The following is a 26,143-nucleotide window of genomic DNA, read 5'->3' as shown; positions in this document are numbered from 1 at the left end:
CGGCCTGGTGAGTGTCTCACACACACACACACACACACACATGGAGTTATTCTTAAACCCAGACTTTCTCTCCTCGAGTCATGACCGCCACGAACAACTGAGGTCAAGGGTCAGTTAAAACTGACCTGTCTTTTGCCTTCTTTTTCAAACGGTGCAGTTTGACCACAGTTGAGATGAAAGTGAATCTCCTCTTCCTCTTCCTCTTCCTCTTCCTCTTCCTCTGTAACAAGTGTGTTTGTACGACTGAGCATGAAAGTAAATCAATGTTCTCTCCTTATCTACCTTTCTTTTTATCTTCTTTGTCTCCTCTTCTTTTTATTCCTCCTCTCTATGTCTCTCTGTCTGTGTCTCTCTCTCTGTCTCTCTCTGTCTGTGTCTCTTGTCTCTCTCTGTCTGTGTCTCTCTGTCTGTGTCTCTGTCTGTGTCTCTGTCTGTGTCTCTCTCTGTCTGTGTCTCTCTGTCTCTGTGTCTGTCTCTCTCTCTCTCTGTCTGTGTCTCTCTCTCTGTCTCTGTCTCTCTGTCTCTCTCTGTCTGTGTCTCTGTCTCTCTGTCTGTGTCTCTGTCTGTCTGTCTGTTTCTCTCTGTCTGTGTCTCTGTCTGTGTCTCTCTCTGTCTGTCTCTCTGTCTGTCTCTGTCTGTGTCTCTCTGTCTGTGTCTCTCTCTGTCTCTCTCTGTCTGTGTCTCTCTGTCTGTGTCTCTCTCTGTCTGTGTCTCTGTCTGTCTGTCTGTCTGTGTCTCTCTCTGTCTGTGTCTCTGTGCCTGTCTCTGTCTGTTTCTCTCTCTGTCTGTCTGTTCTCTGTCTGTTTCTCTCTCTGTCTGTGTCTCGCTGTCTGTCTGTTTCTCTGTCTGTCTCTGTCTGTCTCTCTCTCTGTGTTCTCTGTCTTTTCTCTTCTGTCTGTTCTCTCTCTGTCTGTTTCTCTCTGTCTGTCTCTTTCTGTCTGTGTCTCTCTGTCTGTGTCTCTCTGTCTGTTCTCTTCTGTCTGTCTGTTTCTGTCTCTTCTCTCTGTCTGCCTGTTTCTCTCTCTGTCTGTCTGTTTCTCTGTCTGCTCTCTCTGTCTGTGTCTCGCTGTCTGTCTGTTCTCTCTCTGTCTGTCTGTGTCTCTCTCTGTCTGTCTCTCTGTCTGTGTCTCTTTCTGTCTCTCTGTCTGTGTCTCTGTCTGTCTTTCTGTCTGTGTCTCTCTGTCTGTGTCTCTGTCTGTGTCTCTCTGTCTGTTTCTCTTTCTGTCTGTTTCTCTCTCTGTCTGTTTCTCTCTGTCTGTGTCTCTTTCTGTCTGTGTCTCTCTGTCTGTGTCTGTCTGTCTGTTTCTCTTTCTGTCTGTGTCTCTGTCTGTCTGTCTCTGTCTGTCTCTCTGTCTGTTTCTCTTTCTGTCTTGTCTCTCTGTCTGTCTGTGTCTCTTCTGTCTGTGTCTTTCTGTCTGTTTCTCTGTCTGTGTCTCTCTCTGTCTGTGTCTCTCTGTCTGTGTCTCTCTGTCTGTCTGTCTCTGTCTGTGTCTCTGTCTGTCTGTTTCTCTTCTGTCTGTCTCTGTCTGTCTGTCTGTGTCTCTGTCTGTCTCTCTTTCTGTCTGTCTGTCTGTTTCTCTCTCTGTTCTCTTCTGTCTGTGTCTCTCTGTCTGTGTCTCGCTGTCTGTCTGTTTCTCTTTCTGTCTGTTTCTCTCTCTCTCTGTCTGTCTCTCTCTCTGTCTGTCTCTCTGTCTGTCTCATTTGATTGGTCCAGATATTTTGGGGGGTGTTATGAGGCAGGGGAGGGACCAGCTGGTTGAGGCCACTCCTCTCTATGTTGCTCTCTTGGCTTTGTAAGGCTTGGTGGTGATCAGAGGCGGGGTCACTAGTTTAGAGGTGTTTATAGAACGAGACGGCTCTTTTCTGGATGTCAATAAGGAGCAGGACCTGGTCCAGTTCAGATCTACATGCATTATTTGGTGTTTGTTCCAATTAGAAAAGTCTTGGTTTGTTAATGGAGCCCATATTTCACTACCATATAATGCAATTGGTTGGATTACTGTTTTAAAAATGTTGAGCCAGATTGGGATTGGAATATTCATTTTAGTGGATTGTTGCTTTTTCTCTCAGCTGGTTTATTGCAGCATTGAGGTCCACTGATCCTCTTCAGGTCTAGGAGCTGTTGTAGTCCCTCCTCAGGTCTAGGAGCTGCTGTAGTCCCTCCTCAGGTCTAGTAGCTGCTGTAGTCCCTCCTCAGGTCTAGGAGCTGCTGTAGTCCCTCCTCAGGTCGCTGCTGTTGCCCAGGTCTGGAGTGGTCTATAGGTAGGAGCTGTAGTCCTCCCTCAGGTCTAGTAGGTCTGTTGATGATGTGGAGGTTTTCTGTAATAATTGGGCATTCCTTGTACCAGATTGAGTCTCTCTGTCTCTCTCTGTCTCTCTCTCTCTGTCTGTCTCTCTGTCTCTCTCTCTCTCTCTCTCTTGTGAGCTGTGTGTTCCCTTGTCTAACCTCCCCTCCTTGTACTTCTCTTTGGCCTACTTTATAAGTCTCTCTCTCTGTCTCTCTCTGTCTCTCTGCCTGTCTGTCTCTCTGCCTGTCTGTCTCTCTCTCTCTCTTGTGAGCTGTGTGTTCCCTTGTCTAACCTCCCCTCCTTGTACTTCTCTTGCAGCGGGCGCATACATTATAAGGATATGTACAGTTTATTGCGAGTTATCTCCCCTCCCCTGGGCCTTGGCAAGAAATGCCCTCATAGGGTGGCCTGCAAGGTTTGGACCAAACACAACCTGCTCGCCTCTCAGAGACTGCAATGAATGTCGCTCTCTTTCACTTGTAGAACAAATGATTTGTTTGGGTTTGCATCATTCAGTTGTTCCTAAGCTCATTTCACCAGTGAATCATTTCTTTTGCATTCTGACATGACGATGAGAATGTTTGGGACAATGCAGACATGTGACACACACTGACACACACGTGTAGACACACACTGGTCGTGGTGTGTGAAGCATGAGGTGGAGTTTGACTGATGTTTTCACTTTGACTTCAGTGTCATGTAGATGCTCGAGTCCACACTCTGCTCAGCCATCCTCTTTATTTCTGCTTGCTGTCTAATTTTGCCTTGGCAGAAACGGTCCAGCATCGTTCTCGTTTGAGTTTGGGTGTGAGTGACAGTGAGGAGGGCGGGGTTACGTTCAGGCCAGTGTTCTCCAGCCATGTGCCATCAAGGCCCAACAGTCTGCTCATCAGTGGTTGAATATCTCCACTCCAGCTTCTGGATCTGCTCCTCTATCCGGATCCACACCTAAATGGATCCATAGAGCTCTCGTACCTGATGTCACACGATCCTGTCATGCAACAATTGGAAATAAAACAACACCATTTTGGCAGAAACTCACACTGTTCAAATCCATAGATGTGAAGATAAACAAAACAGTCATGGACAAGTTTAAATGTATCACCACAGTCGTACACTTTCTGTGTCGTGATGACTTAATATCACATAATTATCCAACGTTAATTCACTCTGATATGTTGTTTCTTCTGTTATTGCAATGACTAAGCGTCTCTATAGAGCAGCTCATTCTGTCGTCGTGGAATTAAAGTGTGCAGAGAACTCTGACTCTGAAACTGTTCCTGCCAACATGATGGTGTCATCAAACGGTGTGTCATGTGATGTCTGGAGCGCTATGTCCCGCCCCTGCACAAAGTTTCATGAAAGTCCATGAAGTTGTTTCCCTAAAATCCTGTGAACAAACAAAACAAACCCACAAATGGACACAGAAGAAAGGCAGAGGTAGACTCTGGTGCCTCCATGGCACATTTTTGTGAACAAAGCAGACTGTATGAATACTAAAATAGTCCCAGAAGAATAGTTTCCTTTAGTTTTCCAACAAAGTCCTTTAAGGAATTGTAATCAGGATGGTAAAAAACACTATTACAAATCTCAGTTTTACAGATACACTGTAAAAACGCTTATTAGGTCAGCACTGTAAGAGCATCTGCTTTTAGCAGATACACTGTAAATAAAAGCAGCTATTACCATGTAAAAATACATCTCAGTTTTTACAGCATACACTGTAAAAAACACTATTACGGCATCTCAGTTTTACAGATACACTGCGCTATTAGAGCATCATCAGTTTTACAGATACACTGTAAATAAAGCTATTTAGCTGCTCAGTTTTACAGATACACTGTAAAAAAGCGGCTAGCTTTACAGATACGTAAATAACAGAACACTGTTACTACAAAGCAGTTGATACACTGTAAATAAAAACGCTTTACAGCATCTCAGTTTTACAGATACACTGTAAATAAACAGATACTGTACACGCACAGATACACTGTAAATAAAGCGCTTACAGCATACACCAAAAAAACGCTGTTTTGCGATACACTGTAAAAAACGCTGGTGTCACAGATACATGTAAATAAAAACACTATTACGTCTCAGTTTTACAGATACACTGTAAATAAAAGCGCTATTAGGCATCTCAGTTTTACAGATACACCAAAAAAAGCTTATTAGAGCATCTCAGTTTTACAGATACACTGTAAAAACGCTATTACAGTTTTACAGATACACTGTAAAAAGCTATTACAGCGTCTCAGTTTTACAGATACAGTATACACTGTTTTACAGATAAAAAAACGCTATTACAGCTACAGATACAGTAAAACAGCGCTCAGTTTTACAGATACACTAAAAAAACGCCTATTACAGTCTCAGTTTTACAGATACACTGTAAATAAAAACGTTTTACAGCATCTCAGTTTTACAGATACACTGTAAATAAACGCTATTACAGCGTCTCAGTTTTACAGATACACTGTAAAGTAACGTATTACAGCGTCTCAGTTTTACAGATACACTGTAAATAAAAACGCTCAGTTACAGATACACTCTCAGTTTTACAGATACACTGTAAATAAAAACTACGTCAGTTTTAACTGTAAATAAGCTAGCATCAGTTTTTACAGATACACTGTAAATAAAACGCTACATCTGTTTTACTACACTGTAAATAAAACACTACAGCATCTCAGTTTCACAGATACACTGTAAAAAAAACACTATTACAGCGTCTCAGTTTTACAGATACACTGTAAAAAAAACACTATACAGCTGCTCACAGATACACTGTAAATAAAAACGTTTTACAGCATCTCAGTTTTACAGATACACTGTAAAAAAAACGCTATTAGAGCATCTCAGTTTTACAGATACACTGTAAATAAAAACGCTATTACAGTGTCTCAGTTTTACAGATACACTGTAAATAAAAACACTATTACGGCATCTCAGTTTTACAGATACACTGTAAATAAAAAGCGCTTAATACTGATTAGAGCATCTCAGTTTTACAGATACACTGTAAAAACGCTATTACAGCGCTCAGTTTTACAGATACACTGTAAAAAAAACGCTATTACAGCGTCTCAGTTTTACAGATACACTGTAAATAAAAAACGCTATTACAGCATCTCAGTTTTACAGATACACTGTAAAAAAAACACTACTACAGCGTCTCAGTTTTACAGATACACTGTAAACGCTATTACATCTCAGTTTTACAGATACACTGTAAATAAAACGCTTTTACGATCACAGATACACTGTAAATAAAAAGCTATTATCTCAGTTTTACAGATACACTGTAAATAAAAACGCTGTCTCAGTTTTACAGATACACTGTAAATAACGCTATTACAGTCTCAGTTTTACATACACTGTAAATAAAAACGCTTTTACGCATCTCAGTTTTACAGATACACTGTAAAAAGCGCTTACGCATCTCAGTTTTACAGATACACTGTAAATAAAAACGCTATTACGGTATCTCCAGTTTTACAGATACACTGTAAATAAAAACGCATAGGCATCTCAGTTTTACAAATAAAAAATACACTTAAAATAACAGGCATCTCAGTTACACTGTAAATAAAAACACTACTACAGCATCTCAGTTTCACAGATACACTGTAAATAAAAACACTATTACAGCATCTTCAGGTAAATAACAGCATCTCAGTTTTACAGATACACTGTAAATAAAAACGCTATTACGGCATCTCAGTTTTACTGATACACTGTAAATAAAAACGCTTTACAGCTTTACAGATACACTGTAAATAAAAACACTATTACAGCATCTCTGTTTTACAGAATGATCACGTTTGCTTGTTTCAGTTGTTCATTTGCAGAAGTGATGTAAGACTGTATGTATAAGTAACGACCTGTTTTAAAGACCAGCAACCGCCACAGGTTTCATCCAAACATGGCCAATATGACGGCACACATGCTTCACTCGCTGAATGCACAGCACGGTTGTTTAAAGCAAGGAAATCTTCAAAGTTGGGATTGGGAACCTCTGCTGTACAATATAGAATGAAACCATCTCTGAGAGCAAACACTGAAGAACATGGAGTGCATTTGTTGTATAGACAGGGAGCACATCATTCATTCATCATAGAGTTCAGCTGAATTACTCAAGTATTGTGACCAGCGTCTGACGAAGGACAGGGGCAGAATATCCATGTGTGTGTGTGTGTGTGTGTGTGTGTGTGTGTGTGTGCGGGTATTACTAATGTTGTGGGGACCTGTTTACGCAGTCACGTTATGGGGACTTGTCTTCCTTGTGGGGACATTTGTGACTAGATTTTAAGGTGAAGATATGTTTTAAGGTTAGGTTGAGGTTAGGTTTAGGGTAAGGTCAGGGTTAGGATTAGGCCAGTAGTAATTGTGGTTTAGGTCAATGCAATGTCCCCTCAAGTCATGAATGTCCAACTGTGTGTGTGTGAGAGTGAGTGTGTGGTTTTGGGGCAGGGACATTAAACAGTCTTGTGCCCACTAGGTTCTTGACCTCTGTATCGTCCCCTGTGATGTCAGGGGACAAATCACTATGTTTGCTTTAAAATCTTTGGTCTTTGGCTCAAACTAAAGAAAAAGTCACATGGTCAGTTCATCTAAATCATAAAAAAAAGATAATACTGGACTGAATGCATGCAGAAGTACTGCCAAGTGTTCGGGAACGTTACAAACATCCTAGTCATCACAATCCTATCTTTACAGGAACAATTCTATGACAAGTGTTGTAGGCAACCGAAGAAGAGTCTGGGTCAGGGTTAAGTTCTGGTTCACCTTAGTCAGTCTTTTCTGACAGAAACTCAAGTTTGTTTCACTTTGTAAAACAATTGCTCCCCTGACTCATAGAAGACAGGAGTTCTAGCTGTGGTTCCTTCATGGCCAACAGTGCAGACAGCTCTACACTGACTGTCAACGTGTCTCATATCATCTGAACATCAGAGCGCTCACACGGCCTCACAAAATGACATTAGATGTTTTATTTAAAGTAGGTAGCAGATTTAATAAACTTTAAATTAACAACCACATTTTTCTTTTTTGTGAAGTGGATGAACTGACTGTCTGAAAGCCAAACATCTACAATAACCATTATCACGAATAGTAGTCACATGTGTAGATGCATGTGTGAGCAGAGGTTCCTGGTGGACACACCCCCTCAGTGATGGACTGCATTGACTCGTCTGCAGCGCTGCTTTTCAGCTGCCACTTCTATACGAGCGGAGAAAGAGGGCAACACCCAAAACAATTTAAACCCAGGTCCCCTTTTCACCTCGCATAGAACGCTATCTCAACTAACTAACTAACTAACTAACTAACTAACTAGACTTCAAAAACACCCCCTCCTCCAGCCTTTCCCTCTTCTTCCTCCTCCTCCTCTCTCCTCTGATAATAACCAGAGTAGAAGCCGTGAAACAAACACACTCTTTTTCTTTCTCTCTGTCTCAACCACATATTCACAGCGATCAGAAAATAACCTCTGTGTATTTGTTTCTCCTCATGTCTCCTCCTCCCTGAAACTCCTCCTCTTCTGTGTCCTCGTCCTCCCGCCCTCTGCCTTCTCCCCCCTCCTCTCCATGTTGTTTTTTATCTTTCTTTAATTTTCTCGTCGTCTGTCTGCGTTTGTCTGTGTGTGTGTGTGTGTGTGTGTGTCTGTGTGTGTGTTGGCGTGTGAATGTGTGTGTGTGTGTGTGTGTGTGTGTGTGTTTGTTTGTGGCCACCCAGCTGGCGGGATCAGTTACAGACATGTATCAGATGCTAAGACACATGTGTCGCTAGGCCTTGGAAGAAGGTGTCCGCCGGGTGGCCTATAAGGTGACTAAGCCCCCACCTTACCCCTCCACCAAAACCCGCCCCCACTCTCGCTCTATCTCTCTATTTCTCCCATCTCCATCCTCCCATCGCTGGGGAGGACACCCTCTCCTCCCACCTCTAGCCTTCCCTCCTTTTCCTCACCCCCCTGCCTCCCTCCTCTCATTGTGCGTCCGTGGTGGTGGTGGTGAGCGCTGTCCTCTCTCCTGGGCTTTTTTCTGTCATCGTGCAGTGAAGTGAAGTGATAGTGGAGTGTTAGTGGGTCTTTTTTGTTTCACTTTGATTCCCTCCCGTCAGGCCGCAGGACTGAGGGAACAGGGGAGACTTTGCCTGTCCCTCTGCAACCTGCACGGACGCAAGCACACACACACACACACACACAGGCAAAGTATCTCCACATGCCTGTAATGAATTGAAGCAAGAATGAAAAGTTTAATTGGTATTTGTTTAGTAGTACAGGTACATGGAATATTAACTATGCTTATATTGTAATCCTGTCTCTAAAGTCAGTTTAGTTGAACTTTTATTAGGAATAAAATAAATGTAATGTGCAAAGCAAAACAAATCTAAAGTACATGCAAATGAATCCTAACATCAGGCCACATGTGTCTGATTATTTGCAGTTCATTATATCCTGCAAATGATTTGTGCTGCTCATCGCTGATTTACTTTGCATTATCATTCCATTCATTTATGCTTCTGCTAAAATATATAGTTTACATAAACCAAACTCTTTAGAGCAAACAGCAGATCTCTCACACTGTGCAAGTCTCTGCTAACGATGCAGGTGCAGAAGGACCGGCAAGGGTGTTCTGTGTTCAGTCCTCTGAGTCTCTGTTTCCTGTGGATGGCTCTGTAGTGCACATAACACACACGCCCACATGACTCCACATGCACACGCTGTGTAAATGGAATACAACGAGTAGGAAAAGTTCTGGCACAATTATTTGAATGTTTTTGTCTTTTTTAGGATGCTTTCACACGTGAGATACATGTGTTTTTTATACCTGAGAAACTTCTTTTTACCCCAGACCACCAGGGAAAAGATTTGGGTCAAGCATTTCAGCAACCGCTGTCTCTTTGTCTTGTTGTCCACTCTGTCTTTCTGTTTCTCACTGACATCCAGATTCACCTAAAGGCTAAAGGTCGGCTGCTGTAGAGATGATGTAGTGGCTCAGGTGCTCTGGAGGAGAGGAAAGAGTTTGTGAAATTTGGATCGTTACATTTGCAAATATTGTGTCATCATCGCGGAAACAGGGAAAAGTGCTTATCACTGACAACACTGAATATATTTTGGAATTTTGGAATAATTGGATCTCAGTGTTTCAGCAGAAGGACTGAAGAGGGAATTTTAGTTGCAGTAAGTGATAAATTCTCAGTTGTATTGTCAATAAAAACATTCTCCTTAATCCAGTGGATGAAAATAAGTGTGTAAAATAGGACATTGTGGCTGATCAGGATGCTCAATGTTTATTGTCTTATACAAATATTTATCCATATTTATCCTCCACAGGAGGGTCAGTCTCAGCGGAGGTGTAGGTGGAGTACACGCTGGACAGATGTGTTAACCGTAGGGTAATCTGTGTGTTGAAAAGCTAGGAATAACAGGCCACACCTCTAAACATGTCAAAGCTCCACCCCTAGAACACTGGAAGCCTTTAGACCACAGCCTGCCTGTGGTCTACAGGAGCACAGGCAGGCTGTGGTCTACAGGAGCACAGGCAGACTGTGGTCTAAAGGAGCACAGGCAGACTGTGGTCTACTGGAGCACAGGCAGGCTGTGGTCTACTGGAGCACAGGCAGACTGTGGTCTGCAGGAGCACAGGCAGACTGTGGTCTGCAGGAGCACAGGCAGACTGTGGTCTGCAGGAGCACAGGCAGACTGTGGTCTACTGGAGCACAGGCAGGCTGTGGTCTACTGGAGCACAGGCAGACTGTGGTCTGCAGGAGCACAGGCAGACTGTGGTCTGCAGGAGCACAGGCAGACTGTGGTCTACTGGAGCACAGGCAGGCTGTGGTCTGCAGGAGCACAGGCAGACTGTGGTCTACTGGAGCACAGGCAGGCCAGTGAGCCCTGCGTGGCAGGCAGGTACACATGCCTGTGACTACCTGTTAATACCACAGATTAAATCAAATATTCCAGGAAAACATTACAGACCTGCGCATCGACAGATACACCTTAGCAAACAAACACCTGGGTGTCAGTTTTTCCTTCTTTTTCATCTTTTACTCATTTTTGTTGTCACCTTTCTGATGCATATCTCTTTTCCTCTGTCCTTCTGCCTCTGCATCCACTGAGTCCCTCTGCTCTGTCTCCACCTGACCTCTCCTCCCTCTGTCCTCTTCTTCATCTTCACATTGTCCAATTGTCTTGGCAGTGGCCGTCATCACATACTTCAGCCATCAGAGCCTTCAAGTATTCATTGACACAAGTTCACAGAAAGAAAAAAGTCCATTAAAAGGAACTTCCTTGGTCTTTGTGTTGGAATAGAAAAGGTGACGTTAAACATGTGAAACCTTTTTGACAGTGATCACTCTGTGGCTACCTTTTGATCCTCCCTTCAGTGGACACTAAGCCTCACCTTCGCTTGGGTTGTGAACTTGACCTCTTCTTAGTAAACTTATGTCAGTGTTGTTTTTAGTCCTCGTCTGTATCTCTTGTCCTGTTCTGTAATCTCTCCTCTCTACACACATGCACTCAGTTTTCTCTCTGTTACTCACAACAACAACACGTCTCTTCTCTTTAAATGTTTTCTCTCCCCCTCATTTCCCTTTTTATCTGTAACTGCATCTCATGACCAAGCATAGCTTCACCGAGTTTAAGTCAACTAACTCTTGTCCTGACCATGTGTCCCCTTTGATAGACCCCCCTCCCCTTACCCTTTACTACTACTACCACTACTACTACTACTGGTTGGTCCAAAACAAAACAACAGAAACAACATCGGTCATCCCTTTTTGATCTTCTTCTATGGTTTTTTTTCTTCTTTCAGGGAATATGCCACAACTCCTCTCTAACTCTGAATCCCTCTAAAGACATTGCACCCGTTTGGCATTGAGAGAGATCTTGACTCGATATAAATACAAACATTATTGTTGAATTTGACTTAAGGGAAACAACAAATGTCAAAATAGATAGAGAGCAAAAAAACATAAGATAATCTGTCAGTCAATAGGATCAATCCACGTAGGCTGAGGATACTCTCTTTGCGCGGATGCACGGCTGCTTGTGTTGTGAACGTGGGTTTTGAAGGAGATTGGGTGGTAGAGGGATGGGGAGGCGGGAAGACTCCGGGCGTGAAGTACAGGCATGCTGCATGTTCTGTGTCTGAGTATGTGGGGTTTTTGGTTTCCTAGCGGGGGCGTATCGTGTGTGGTGTTGCATGCTATCCCGCGCTCTCTGTCGCATGGCTACAGGCGACATCGAGCTCTGCCTGCCTCCTGCCTGCCTCCTGCCGAGCGTTATGGATGTTGGCCGATGCCCTCGGCCTGCCGCACACTTGGCTCTGGGCATGCATGGACACACACGCACGTACACAATCCCACCGCCATTGTATTACCGTGCTTGCCCATCGTGAGTGCCCAACGCTCATGTTCGTAGGCAAAGCCAATGGATGCCAGGATAGGAACGGGCAAGCGGCATCAGGTGGCCTGCGCTTGTGTCGTTCTATCCACAGGTTTCTCCATTGGTTTTACTGAGTATAGACATGTAAAGACAGGGAACCTCCATACAGATAGGGGGAGCTCTATAGCAGATGCCTTAGTTAACTTCAAAAACAGCAGTCTCCTGAGAAATAGCAGAATTACACCAGTGATACTGTTATTGTTCCCCAGTCAACTTTGTCTCCAAAGGACTGCAATTAAGCGCCCTTAATTGCAGTCTGTGAAACACCTGTGTGTGAGTAGGTGTGTTAGGCTGTGATTAGTGGAGGTGGACTGAGGTGTATGTGTCCCAGTATATCTATATATCTACTGTATGTGTGTAAAAACAGAGATGTGTCAATGCACCAACGCATTCACACATTTAGGGAACATGGGCACAGGTTGGGTCGGGGGCCATTTTGGCTCTGAATGTTCTTCCTTGTGGTTTTTCAGCTCTCACGGTTGCTTAGCAGCAGATGGCCCTCATTGGATAGTTGTGCTGTCATGTAGAGTATCACTGGACAAACTTACAGGTTTCTTACACACTGTTGCAATTGTAAATACATGCACTAAAAAATCACTTACATTCAACAGTCAGAACACAAGAACCTCTTGAAGATAAAAAATAAAGTAGAACTACAGTGAGACTAGATAACTCTTCACTCTTCTTACATTAAACCTGGACAAATCCAGTCCAATTCAAATTGGCTGTTGTCTATGGAGCTCTCTCAACCCCCACACCTCCAAACCCCGACCCACTCCCCCTTCCTGGAGGTTCAGGAACTGCGCCCTTTAGCCGGGACCAGTCCCGTTCTCATCCTCTCACCCTGACTGGCTCTCCACAGAGGCTGCTGCGCATGGATCTGCCGGTTGCCGATGACAACACGGTGCATTTTAACTCCACCCTCATGGCTCTGATCAGGACAGCACTGGATATAAAGATTGCGAAGGGTATGGTCCTAAAGTACTGTCACCCTTTAACCTCTGTCTGTTTGTCTCAGTGAGTTTCCTGTCAGTTTTCTGGATCTATCACCTCTCAATGTTTGTGACTGTTCAACAATAGACTATAAAACTGGGTCACACCAAGCCCATACTGGCTGTCAGGACAAGTGTTGGTCCAGCACTTTGGCTCTAACAGTTGGCAGGTTGTTGAATGAAGAATGTCATGTTTCCAGCTCGCCTCGCCTCGCCTCGCCTCGGCACGGCACGGCTCGAAACGGTTTGGTTGTGTTTCCATTACTATAGTACCTCATCACTTCACGGCTCGTTTTATACGCGACACACACAAACTAGTGACTTGTGGTTTTCAGTGTAACTGAATCGTCAGAATCAGTTTATTAAAGATTTGTGCAGCTCTTCCTCCATGAGCGGAGCACAGACTTTAGACTTTAGACATTTCCTTGGTAATTGTTTTTAGGACTGTTGAGTATTTTTAACTGATCTTCAGTTCGGCATTGTTCGGCTTCATTCTTGTGTCGGACGTCTTGCTCACGCCTCTTCCTATGACCGCACTCTGCTCGCCTGGAACCTCACCAGAGCAGGTACTACTGTCACTAATGGAAACACAAAATAATCACACCATGTCGAGGCGAGGCGAGGTGAGGCGTGCTCGTGGAAAAAGGGCTGAAGTGACAAAACTTCACAGCTGCAGTAAATAAATAATAATAATTGTCTTCCTTCTTCTAAACTGACGTTTTCAGTGTTGTAGGTGTTGTTAGTAAGAGTGTTAGCCCTGGTGAACACAGCCGAGGCTGCCAGCAATTTCCCCCGACTGGTTAGCAGCAGGCTAAACACAGTTGTGATCTACATACATTGGTCATGCCTCTTGAAAGTGGGAGGTGACAACACACCCTTTCCAGACTCAGATTTAGGTGCAGTCTGAAGTTTTTTGTACAAAACTGTGCCGACTGTAACACTCATGTTTTGCTTTGTTTTGGTTGTTTGTGTATGCGTGTGAATGGACAATCTTTGTGTATGATTGGTTGTGGTCATGTTGATTCCATGTGTGTGTGTGTGTGTGTGTAATGGTCGTGGTGCCCAGGAGGTGCAGACAAGCACCAGATGGACGCAGAGCTGAGAAAAGAGATGATGGCCATTTGGCCAAACTTATCCCAGAAGACGCTGGACCTGCTGGTCACACCACACAAGGGTAAGTCGTAGGAAAACTAAACAACATTCTGGTGTTTCTGTGTCCGATCACCAACTCACCAAGAGGACAGCTTCTACCAGTCAGTGTCATTCACTGCTTTGCATCTCCTGAACAAGCTACTACAACACACACTCAGCACATTCATACACACCAGCCGTTGCTGTAGAGCCATTTCTCCTTCTACTGACAACTATTAACATGAAAGTATGATTTCTCTGGCACTTTTACTGACTTGACAAACAGGGATCGGGTACACTGCTATCCCAGCAGGTGACCCTCAGGTTACAAGCCCACTTCCCTTCCACTCGGCCATAGGCTGCCCCCATTGTATGTATAGAGCCCATGAGTCGATACGATATCCTCTGTCTGTATCTGCCCGACACTGGTCAACATCACCAAAGTGGATATTGGCGACATGTGAGATAATCAATAAACCTTGAACATGGTGTAAGTGGTTCATTAAGCACTGTCTCTAAACAACGCAATATTCATGTGAGCTACTTACAAAAAGATGGACGTTGTCCAGTTTGGAAAGAATATCCAAGGAAGGGCCTGGAGGTTCACCACCAATTTATAGGGTCACTAATTTCCTCGGGGTTGATGGTTAGAATCTCAAGTTTCAGGTCACTTAAGTTGACGGCTGGTGTCATAGTATCTGGGGCCAACATTTAGGTTTCAAACACTGACATGGTGCTGGACAGACGGTGAATCTCTGTCTGTGTTTCTATCATGTTTGACAACAACACACACACACACGCACGCACGCACACACACACACACACACACACACACACACACACACACACACACACACACTCTCAGGCCTGGTATCAGGAGGTGCCTGCTATAGAAGCTCCTCTATAGAAGTCTTTTCACTACAGGACACTAAAACAGATCCACACTGAGAACTTATTCTATTGTAAGGTCTACAGTGATTCAGAATAAGGTGATTTAGTTGTTAGCATGTTTTACTGTAGACTTTTGCATGATTATCAGCAACGTTTGAGTTGACTTGTTACCAGGTCACGTAAAAGGAGCATAGGATATGTGTTCAATGAAAGTTTCAATGCTGGTGGACTTGTAGCCATGCCACTTTGAAAACATGCACCAAATCAAAGCTCAGTGTTTTTTCTGATTTACAGATGTTTCATCCAGACATGAGAAAAAAGATTGAGCTTCTGTTTTGTGAGACTCAGTCGTCTGATGTGTGTGTGTGTGTCTTTCTTGGTGAGGTGGCTACCTTGTCGTCACGCTTCATAATATAAAGACTTAGATTAAATATACGACATGAGCTTTGATATGACTAGAAAACAGCATTTAGAGAGTTACAGGTGCAACATCTGCCTGTGAAAAGACTACTGGCTTCTGTTGTGTTAGTAACTGTACAGTGTTGTGATGTTGTTGTTGTGCACCAGTGAGCGAGCTCAGCTGTTTCCAGTCAGACTCTTTCTCTTTTCTTATATATGAAGGTTATTTCACTTTATTTCAAAATAATTCTCAAATGAATTGTAATTGAATGAAAGTATTTATCGTCATGTTTTTCTTTCATAGACCGACACCCTGAAATATTGAGATCTTTCTCATAATAAAATGCACAATTAGAATAACAATCAATGAAGAATTGAATGTTTACGTTTTATAGCTGGTTCCACCTTCTGCAAGTCTCTGCTGCCAAATAATAAAAAATAAAAATCTGGACACGGAGAGAATCACGTGTCATGTTATTTTCCCAGATAGATGAATGGATGAAACAGGATCGTGTCTCTCCTGCTGGTGCACATGTTATGGTGACTTTTATGGTGATGTGTGTAGGTGTTTGTCTTGTCCCCCACTCCCATCCCCCCCCCCCACGGCTCAGGGTCCCATCTCGCTCGGGTCTAATCTTGCAGGGTAACTTGTCATTTTTTCAGCAGCCACAGACTTGACAGTGGGCAAAATCTACGCCGCCATGATGATCATGGAATACTACCGGCAGAGCAAGACCAAAAAACTGCAGGCCCTGCGTGAGGAACAGGTAGAAATGTCCTGAATGTAGACTGACCTCTACTTTCTCTCCTCCTCCTCCTCCTCCTGCTCCTCCTCCTCCTCCTCTCTCCCACAGACCGAATGTTGTTTATGGATTTTAAAGCATAAGAGCTGCATCTTATGGATTTAAATTCCGTTTAAACTCTCAGCAACTTCCTCCTCAGCCTGTGCTGTTCCCTGTAAGCATGTCACCTGAAAATGATCCTTTCTCTGGCACTTTCTTCTTTTTCCTCGTTGCTTGCTAACAGAGGCGTCGAGTTGTTTTTATTTCTCTGGCTAGTTAAAAAAGCGTTTCCCTTCTCAACCCTGTCTTTTAAAATCGACAGTACTGTACATTCCCACACAACTCAAGGCACTCATTTTGTGACACAGTGAGATGGTTATCATAAATCACATTTATTACTTTAAGCCAAAAAATGCCACAAGCAATGACAACATGACAAGTTGATAGATGCAAAGAAGCTCTACTTTATTATGGTACTAAAGGTAATATGGTTAAATAAAGACTGTGAACCAGAAATCTGTTAACATTTAAATGTGATATTTTGACATATTGTGTCATATTTATTCTGTCAACCATTCCAAAGGGAAGGAGTTCACACGTATTTGAGGCAGGAGGTGGAGGTAGTGGCATGAAACCCAGTACAGAGCTGGAATTCTTGACATAGATCTGTATACAGAGAGGACATCCAGACTGACCAAGAACGTAGCGTCATAGAACTAGACTAACAGGTAATCGTCCATGTCAACAGTGCACTTCTATTCGGCCAGTGATGTCCTCACAGACATGAGGAGACACTGCAGATACAGACCAAACATTAACACCACAGCCAGACTTTTATTTTGAAACAGTGAGGTTACATGTCACAACAAAAGAATTCTGTATTTTTACTTTTCCAAGGTTTAATGAGTATTATTTCTTTAAAGCCGTTACTTTGCTTCCTGTAAGTCACTTTATGTCCACCTGAGACACTTACGATCCGTCTCATTTCAAACTGGCAGGATGTCGTCTTCTAACCAGAAACACAAAACACACACCGTATTACAAACGTAGGTGTGACGTGTGTATATTTTTGTGGATGAGGAAAAATCAGTGACTTCATTCTGGTCCTGAAAACACGTTCCTTATGATTATGAGGTTGAAAAAGTGTCTTTGTCATGTGGGAATGTACATGTTAGCATTTCAGGAGACAAGGTTGTGCTTCTCCTGTGAGCATGGCGACCACGAGGGTCGATCATGTTTGACATATCGATGATGATGATGATGATGAAGATGATGATGATGAGTCGATGAATGCCTGAGATGCACTCGCTCCCCCCTCTGTGTGTGTGTGTGTGCTAAACACGTCTCCTCTCATCTAAAGCCTCCAAACATGAGTTAAACACAGTCACGCTGGAACGAGGACGACCTCGTCCACACTGAGACACATCACAGCAAAGTGATGTTGATCACATGATGTGCTGGTACTGTATGAGTGGACAGGTCCACATCAGCAGTCTGTCTCACTTTGTCCCGCTGTCTGTACATCGTCTCTGTGTCCCTTTAAAGACAGATGACACTGCTGGTTTCCCTGGTCCTTTGTCCTTTAATCGTCATGAACGTATGTTGTTATATGTTTACATCACGTTTATAATTTCTTTATGAAATATTACAACGATGAAATAAAGACAGAAACAAAGAATAATAATGAGGAGACAAAAGATTAGACAGAGTAGATACAAATAAAACAAATAAATAAGACATTAATGAAATGAAATACATTAAAAACTTGTTAAATCCTATAGAAAATACTTTGATGTTTTTGTCAGGAGAATGTTTCTGTAGTTAAATATGTGTCAGAAGGGAAAACCAGAGTGTTGATTCTCTCTTTAATCTCTGTCCTGTGTCCTCGTCGTGTCCTTCTCGTTGTCTCTGTCCCTCTGATGTTCTTCCTTTATCCTTCCAGGACGCGATGAGACCATGACTTATCAAGCTCTCCCTACTTTTCCCTAAGTGTCTTTCACCAACAACTGTTTTTCTCCAGTCTCTGTGTGTGTTCATGATTCCCCCTGTCTGTCTGTCTGTCTGTCTGTCTGTCTGTCTGTCTGTGGTGATCAGTGGGATGTTGAGTGGAGTTTCCAGTGTCTCTTGTTCACTCTGATCCGTGGTTAAGGTGAACCAGACTCAGCACAGGATTAGAGCAGACGTTCTCTGTTTTTAGTGTTGTTTATTCAATGTTGGAGGCTTTAAATTAACAAGTTGCTAGATTCCTATTTCTCATGGTTTTCCTCTTCAATCATCAATCTCAACATAATATTTCACGACCACCTTGAGGGAATTTCTTCACTTGTGCCGTATTTCCACCGCCTCGCCTCGTTCGCCTCGGCTCGGCACGGTTTAGGTTGCATCTCCACAACCTACTCAACGTGGGCGGAGTCATCACTGCATGGCTGCGTGACACTGCGGTGACTTGGTTTTTCACGTGACACACACACACACACACACTGACGAGTGACTTGTAAAGTTACCAGCAGCAGTTTTCAGTGTAACTAGACTCAGTTCTTCCTCCATGACCGGAGCACTGTCACTAAATACACCAGACTCCTGGTAGTTGTTGGAGATTAACCATTAACCAAGTGTTTAACCAACTAGTTTAAAGTGATCTACAGTTCACCACTGTTCACTTGATCTCTGTGTCGGACGTCAATCATCGCATTGTTACCTACTCGGCACACTTTTGGAGCCTCCGCTGAGCAGGTGCTAACAATAGTACCACCAGGGGCTATTGTTAGCACCTGCTCCAGGGGATACCAGGGGCTATTGTTCGTGGAAATACTACTTAAACCATGGCGGGGCGGGGCGAGGCGAGGCGAGGTGAGTAGAGCCGGTGGAAATACGGCATTAAACTGAAGGATGAAGTGGTCAGAGATTGTTGTGACTACTTTGCCTTATGAAGGAATATTTCCTTTGAATCCTTTCAAGTTTGGTACAAACGTTCACATGGATTTATTGATGAGCTGGTGAAAGATCTCTGTGAGCCCACAACATCCTTTTATTATTGTCTTGTGATGAATGTCCCATTCATTTGAATTTATAATGTTTCTCTATGTCATGTTGCAGGGTGACCTTGAAAAGCAACTTCCTTGTTGTAAACAAAGGATGATGATGGTTGAATTTGGCAGAAATGTTCACTTACTGCTGAGGTGACATAAATATCCACCAGTGTCTGTGATGGTCCATGTCGAGCCCACACTTCAGCTGTGACAACAGAGTGGAATGGATTGAAATGAAAGATCTGGCGAGCATGTGTGGAACCATGACACATACATGTGATCAGATCACACACTCTGACCCAACACTTTAGGCCCAACAGTCACATGTTCTGTGAATCTGGGAAGAAAACTGTGGATTTGATCAGGATCTAATATCTCAAGCATCAGGCTGACGTCACCTGACACGCCTTGCACACATGAGAGAACCTTTGACCTTCTTAGCAGATACATGTCAGCCCCTCAGTTATGACCACACTGCAGACGTATAGCCTGACACTTCAGTCACTGTCAGTCAATAATGAAGAGTGTTCAGCAGTGACTTACATTTAGACTTCTTTAATTGTCGGCCATGTTGAATCCCCAGGGTTAACTACTTACACAACTACTAAAGCTAAAGGAAACGTTTTAATCACCAACGTTACCTTGAAAAGATCTTACTCACCGTAAATAAACCGTAAAATAAGGAGCTGGGTTATAATTTAGGGTAAGATCAGAGGAAACATGGTTACCGTCTTCTCTGTTGTTTTCCTCAAAGTCTCAATGTGCCACATGGACCATGACCAGTGAGTGTGCATGGTCAGTGTGGCCACGTGCATGTGCTGTCATGGACACTGGTCAATGACGATGTTCTGTTGTGCAGACCTACGTTGACCTCTGTGTACTCACAGATTCTGGGTCTAAGAAGCAGCTGCAAACACATTTGTCTCACCCTCAGCAATTAGCAGTGAATTATTCATGCAGTCAGACCAGCTCAGATCAGAACAGCTCAGATCAGATCAGATCAGATCAGATCAGATCAGATCAGATCAGATCAGCTCAGATCAGCTCACGTCAGCTCAGATCAGAACAGATCAGATCAGCTCAGATCAGATCAGCTCAGCTCAGCTCAGATCAGCTCAGATCAGATCAGATCAGCTCAGATCAGCTCAGATCAGCTCAGGTCAGATCAGCTCAGGTCAGCTCACATCAGTTCACATCAGTTCACATCAGCTCACATCAGCTCACATCAGTTCACATCAGTTCACATCAGCTCATCAGCTCACATCAGTTCATCAGATCAGCTCAGATCAGATCAGGTCTCAGCTCAGCTCAGCTCATCAGCTCAGCTCAGCTCAGATCAGTTCAGATCAGCTCACATCAGCTCACATCAGCTTACGTCAGCTCACGTCAGCTCAGATCAGCTCAGATCAGCCTCACATGCCTGAGGAGGTTTGAACATGAATCTCACTCGTTTAGCATTCAGCCTGTAGCTCCCAGGCTGTGGAGGGTCATGACACTAGCTGTAGTCAGTCACTCCTGCAGGGACTCCATTACCCAGGAGCCCCCTGGATTTAAAGCACCCTGACCTCATGACCTGGTTCAGTGTCAAAAGTGTACGACCCACAAAAATGACATTTTACTCCAAAGACTCCTGGCAGAGGAAAAACATATTTGAGTAAAATGTCTTTTTATTATGTGTGAGTGGTTTTCTGAGCTGTAAGGTCAAGTTTCCCTCTGACACAGATCTGAGAACAGCTCTTAAACTCAGCTGGTCTCCGATCAGTCGTCTGCTGGGGAACTTTACCTTGAACACCCACAGCTGTGTGCTTGCTGGTGGCGCCCCCGTGTGGGTGCATGCTGCGAGTGCATCCTGTGTTTGTGTCCTGTGTCTGCCCCCCTGAGTGTGCCTGATGCCAGCCTGCAGGCCATGTCGTGTATCTCACACAGAACCGAACGCCATTAATGTTTCAGCGCATGGAGCCACCGCCTGAGGACGGCCAGGGGGGGCAGGGCGTGAACGGCCCCCCCAGCTCGCAGCCGGACAACATCAACAGCATGTGAGTCAGTGTGCATTCACTGTACAGTGACAGTAATGTTGGTATACATCTGTGAATGGTCTGTCTGTTGAAGTTGCTCCTTAAAACCTCGTTTCACATTTTCCTGATTTAGTTTGAATTCTTGATTTTGGGGAAAATTCATGTTTGGGCTCAGTGGTGCTGCCTACACTGCAACAAACAAATAAATAATTAATGACACAAATAAGGCTTTTCACAACTCACACTCAGGGATAAGTCTGTTTTCTTTGACCTGCCTGAAACCAGATCATCCTTATTTGTTTTAATTACTGCCTTTGGAGCTTTTAGTTAGATCATGAGAAATGCTACATCTATTAATTTTATCAAACTAAATATTGTCTGCCCTCGAATATTTGTATTTCCTTTGTCCAGGTATTTATTTAACTGTGTGACACACAAACTTTACCTTTTCACACTTCTAACATCAGAATTTGACAATATTTATAGAGAAATATTTTATTGAGAAAATACACATTTTTCATTCATGTTGCTTAAAACTGGCTCTGAATATTTGTTTTAGAGGTTTATGATCCTTAAAGCATTTTTTTTTTTTTGACTCATGGAAATAGTGTGAGAAACTTATGATCAGGTGAAAAGTGAGGCAGAATGGTTGGTTTAATAGTCCCCTACACAACAATCATTTCTAAAGGTATTTGCCAGCTATTTAATATAAGAAATCATAGATGCCCCATCACAAATACATCTTTCATTGGGGGTGATTCTGATTTCAAATTTCCTGATGTGTGTGTGTGCCAGACCTCCTGAGGGTGGCATGACCGAGAGCCAGTCATGGGTGACGGCCAAAGCCCAGGAAATGTTCCAGAAGACGGGTAACTGGAGCCCAGACGGACCGTACCCTGATGACCTCCATGACAACCGGCACAACCCACAGGTATGACAAACACTAACATGGTAACCTGCCTGCATGAGCCCAGGTTAGTTCAACAGTACACTTCCTGGTTGTCATCAGAAGTTCATGAAATGTTTATTACAACACAAAATCAGCTCTGAGGGACCAAACAGGAAGCACTGAAGACACACACATTGTCTGTTGCATGTCAACTGAAAGCGAAGTTAACAACAGAAGCAAAGTAAAGGTAAAGGTAAAGAGACTTGTCTCATAAAGTGCTTTCAACAAAGTCACTGAGGGTCAGCTGATGGAAAACAACAATGACCAACCCAACCTGTTATTGTCCCGCGCCATATACTGCAAACCTGGTTAGGACTGAGGTTAAAGGTGACACTGAATGCTCTTATCGCACATTAATGTTAGTTATGGAGGTCTACTTACATATATTAACTTGTTTTCATGGTCACATATATATGTTAGTTATGGAGGTCTACTTACATATATTAACTTGTTTTCATGGTCACATATATGTTAGTTATGGAGGTCTACTTACATATATTAACTTGTTTTCATGGTCACATATATATGTTAGTTATGGAGGTCTACTTACATATATTAACTTGTTTTCATGGTCACATATATGTTAGTTATGGAGGTCTACTTACATATATTAACTTGTTTTCATGGTCACATATATATGTTAGTTATGGAGGTCTACTTACATATATTAACTTGTTTTCATGGTCACATATATATGTTAGTTATGGAGGTCTACTTACATATATTAACTTGTTTTCATGGTCACATATATGTTAGTTATGGAGGTCTACTTACATATATTAACTTGTTTTCATGGTCACATATATATGTTTATGTTATGGTCAGGTCTACTTACATATATGACTTGTTTTCATGGTCACATATATATGTTAGTTATGGAGGTCTACTTACATATATTAACTTGTTTTCATGGTCACATATATATGTTAGTTATGGAGGTCTACTTACATATTTTAACTTGTTTTCATGGTCACATATATATGTTAGTTATGGAGGTCTACTTACATATATTAACTTGTTTTCACGGTCACATCTATATATTATTAGTTATGGAGTCTACTTACATATTTTAACTTGTTTTTCATGGTCACACATATATATATGTTAGTTATGGAGGTCTACTTACATATATTAACTTGTTTTCATGGTCACACATATATATGTTAGTTATTGAGGTCTACTTACATATATGTTAGTTGTGGAGGTCACACATATATGTTAGTTATGGAGGTCTACTTACATATTAACTTGTTTTCATGGTCACACATATATGTTAGTTATGGAGGTCTACTTATTATGGCTAACTTGTTTTCATGGTCACATATATGCTAGTTATGGAGGCTCACTTCTACATATTAACTTGTTTCATGGTCACATATATGTGAGTTATGGAGGTCACACATATATGTTAGTTATGGAGGTCTACTTACATATATTAACTTGTTTTCATGGTCACACATATATGTTAGTTATGGAGGTCTACTTACATATATTAACTTGTTTTCATGGTCACATATATGTTAGTTATGGAGGTCACACATATATGTTAGTTATGGAGGTCTACTTACATATATTAACTGGTTTTCATGGTCACATATATGTTAGTTATGGAGGTCTACTTACATATATTAACTTGTTTTCATGATTAAAAACCTCCTAATCGCTGCAAAAGAGCCGATCAAAATATCTCCTCACTGACGCTCTCTCCAGCCGCACTGTTTCAGACCAAAACCACACCCCCAGAACGTGGACTGTGTTGTGATTGGCCAGCCAACGAGAGCTTTCCCACTGTCCTGTAATTGGCCAGGTACCTGGAAGTGACGTAATAGATAGGCCAGCTCTCAGATACACAGCTCCCCCTCTGGCATGGTGAATGCTCTGCATCTCAGCAGCTACAACGAGAGTAGTTCTTCTTCTTCTGCGGTTGAATGTACGCAACCGGATGTGCCCGGACTAGTGCCCGCACCAGGAGGCGCTACGGTGGTGAGAGGAGTGGTGAGGTTTTCTGATGACATCATCAACATACGGAAGTGCCAATCCTCTTCGCAGAGCCCAGGAAAACAATAAAAGCCTATTTTCTCAGCAGTGGCTGAAGTGTTTGTTCTGAAGCTTTAGGGTTTCATAAACGAGGTCATGACGCAGATACACACACAAACGCAGCGTTTATTGGAGCTTCCGGTCTATGTTCGCTTTAAGGTTAGGGCCAAGAAAAGGCCAAGGGGGAGACTAAGGAATAAAATGTTGTGGCTGGAAAGCTCCCGTCCTCACCAGCAGATGGCAGTCGTCTGTATTCATCAGTGAGAAGAAGAATCCAGAAGGTGGTTGTCACAGACACAGATGAGCTTGTAGCTGACAGTCATAGTTGTTTTTGAGGGTTGAGAGGGTTGATATATGAGCTCCTTGTGGTGAATCCATGTATCTGCTCGTCTTCTGAGTCGCAGTGGTCAAACTCCCCGCCCCGATGAGGGCTATGGATGGTCATCGATGGCCGTCATGGCGCTGTGTCCTTGTTAAATGGGTGTGATGAGGTCGATGTTGCAGCTGCTGTTGCTGTCACGCTCCTCGTCAAACTCCTCGTCTGTCTCTGTTTCCTTTCTTTATCCTCGTGTTCACATCTCCTGTGTTCTCTTAAACTCTCCTCCTCCCTCCACACTCTTGTCTCCTGAATCCGTCGGTAGGTTTTCCCTCCTTCTCCACAGCACATCATGTCTCTCTTCAGTCTCATGAAACGGTGGAATTGTGAGGTCTTTTACAGAGTCTGATGCCAGGAAACGTCCTTCATGTGTGACTTTTGCTGATGATTTTGTTTGTGTCACAGTTCCAAGCAAAATCCAATTTGATGTGGCAAAATAAGAATATATGCGCTTCTATATTATATAAACTATATATATATGTATATGTGTATACATATATATGTACAACTTAGAGCACAACGATTTATCAATAAATATCAGCTGATATAAGCCTTTGATCCTTTGACGGAATAAACTGTGAAAACCAGTTTGAAATGTAATTATTAATATTTCTTTTTGCAAAATGTTTAGCAAGATTTTTACAATACAGTTTGCTGTTGTCATTGAGGTGAAATCTCCTTGATTTATTTCATATTTAGAATGTGCTGTATATGACAGCTAATATATTAGAAACATTTGATCAATATCAGTATTGATTCCAAATCACTCCATCAGTTGGGCTCTAAGTCAAATTCATATTCAGCTCATTGAAAATGTTCATTGGTTATTTCTTTCACTACTTTTGGTAAGTTGCATAGATTCAAGGAACATCATACATTTTCTGGGAAATTTAGTCAATTAATCTCATCCTAGAGCCCCTCCCCCTGTCAGAGACCCCTCCCCCCACAGACAGTGGTCACGCCCCCCTCTGGTTGTGTTTTACAGACGGTAGAGATGAGGGAGATGGGGCGGGACGGGTACTCCGACACTGAGCCCTATCACCCAGTGGATGGGCATGGGCGGACCCTCTCCATGCCCCGCCTCTCAGCAGACAACCAAGTGAGCACCTTCATCCCACCACTGTCACCAACATCATCATCATCATCATCACTGTTATGGAGCTTGTTAGCAGAATGAAGTGAACAGTAAAAGTCTCTCTGAAACAAAAACAAGAAATACATTTAGATTTGTAATAAAATATGAATTAAATGAATCAAATATTAAAAATAATAATAATAAAGTTAATATTGCTACATATTTTTACATTTTACGATCATTGATACAAAAGTTTGACTTTCATCTATCTGTGTTACTATTAAAATAGTTTAATATATTTATTGATTGATTTACTTTTTATTGATTTAAAAACGTTTATTTATTTTTTATAACTCGAGTGTTTGGAATCAACTTTTAGGATGCAACAAAAAAAAGAAAAATCAGAGAGGCTTTTATAATGTTGCTTCCCTCTGTGTGGTTCCTCTGTCTTCCCTCACGCTCTTCATCCCTCACCCTCACCCTCACCCTCCACCCCTCCAACAATCATAGATCTATGAAAATATATATCTATGAGATGAACATGTATAGAATACAATATCTATCCCATGTCCATTCAATCCTTGGTGTGTCTGTCCTGTGTAAACTGTGGCCAGAGTTAATGAGACAGTGACTGTTAGTCAGCAGCAGCAGTTTGAAAGTCAAAGGTGAGGCAGGAAATAAATGCTCTGTATTGTAGAAATAAGTGTTCCAGATTTCAGCTGATCTTCCACACT

The 26,143-nt window shown here is 42.6% G+C and overlaps 1 protein-coding gene across 1 annotated transcript in view; it reads left to right on the top strand.

Annotated features, from left to right (window-relative positions):
* LOC122770849 (voltage-dependent P/Q-type calcium channel subunit alpha-1A-like) overlaps positions 1-26,143 on the top strand; it is a 143,529-nt gene that overhangs the window by 103,219 nt on the left and 14,167 nt on the right. Inside the window, 7 exon segments of the mRNA XM_044028014.1 lie at positions 1-7; positions 2,607-2,703; positions 12,596-12,701; positions 13,792-13,899; positions 15,810-15,913; positions 20,884-20,993; positions 21,768-21,903. The exon segment at positions 1-7 is cut by the window's left edge and continues 121 nt beyond it. Coding sequence (XP_043883949.1) covers positions 1-7; positions 2,607-2,703; positions 12,596-12,701; positions 13,792-13,899; positions 15,810-15,913; positions 20,884-20,993; positions 21,768-21,903 — 668 coding nt within the window.

Source organism: Solea senegalensis, linkage group LG6 (genome assembly GCF_019176455.1).
Source record: "Solea senegalensis isolate Sse05_10M linkage group LG6, IFAPA_SoseM_1, whole genome shotgun sequence".
NCBI classification, from domain to species: Eukaryota; Metazoa; Chordata; class Actinopteri; order Pleuronectiformes; family Soleidae; genus Solea; species Solea senegalensis.
The sequence above is the reverse complement of the archived record's forward strand: the minus strand, read 5'-3'. Positions and strand labels throughout refer to the sequence as shown.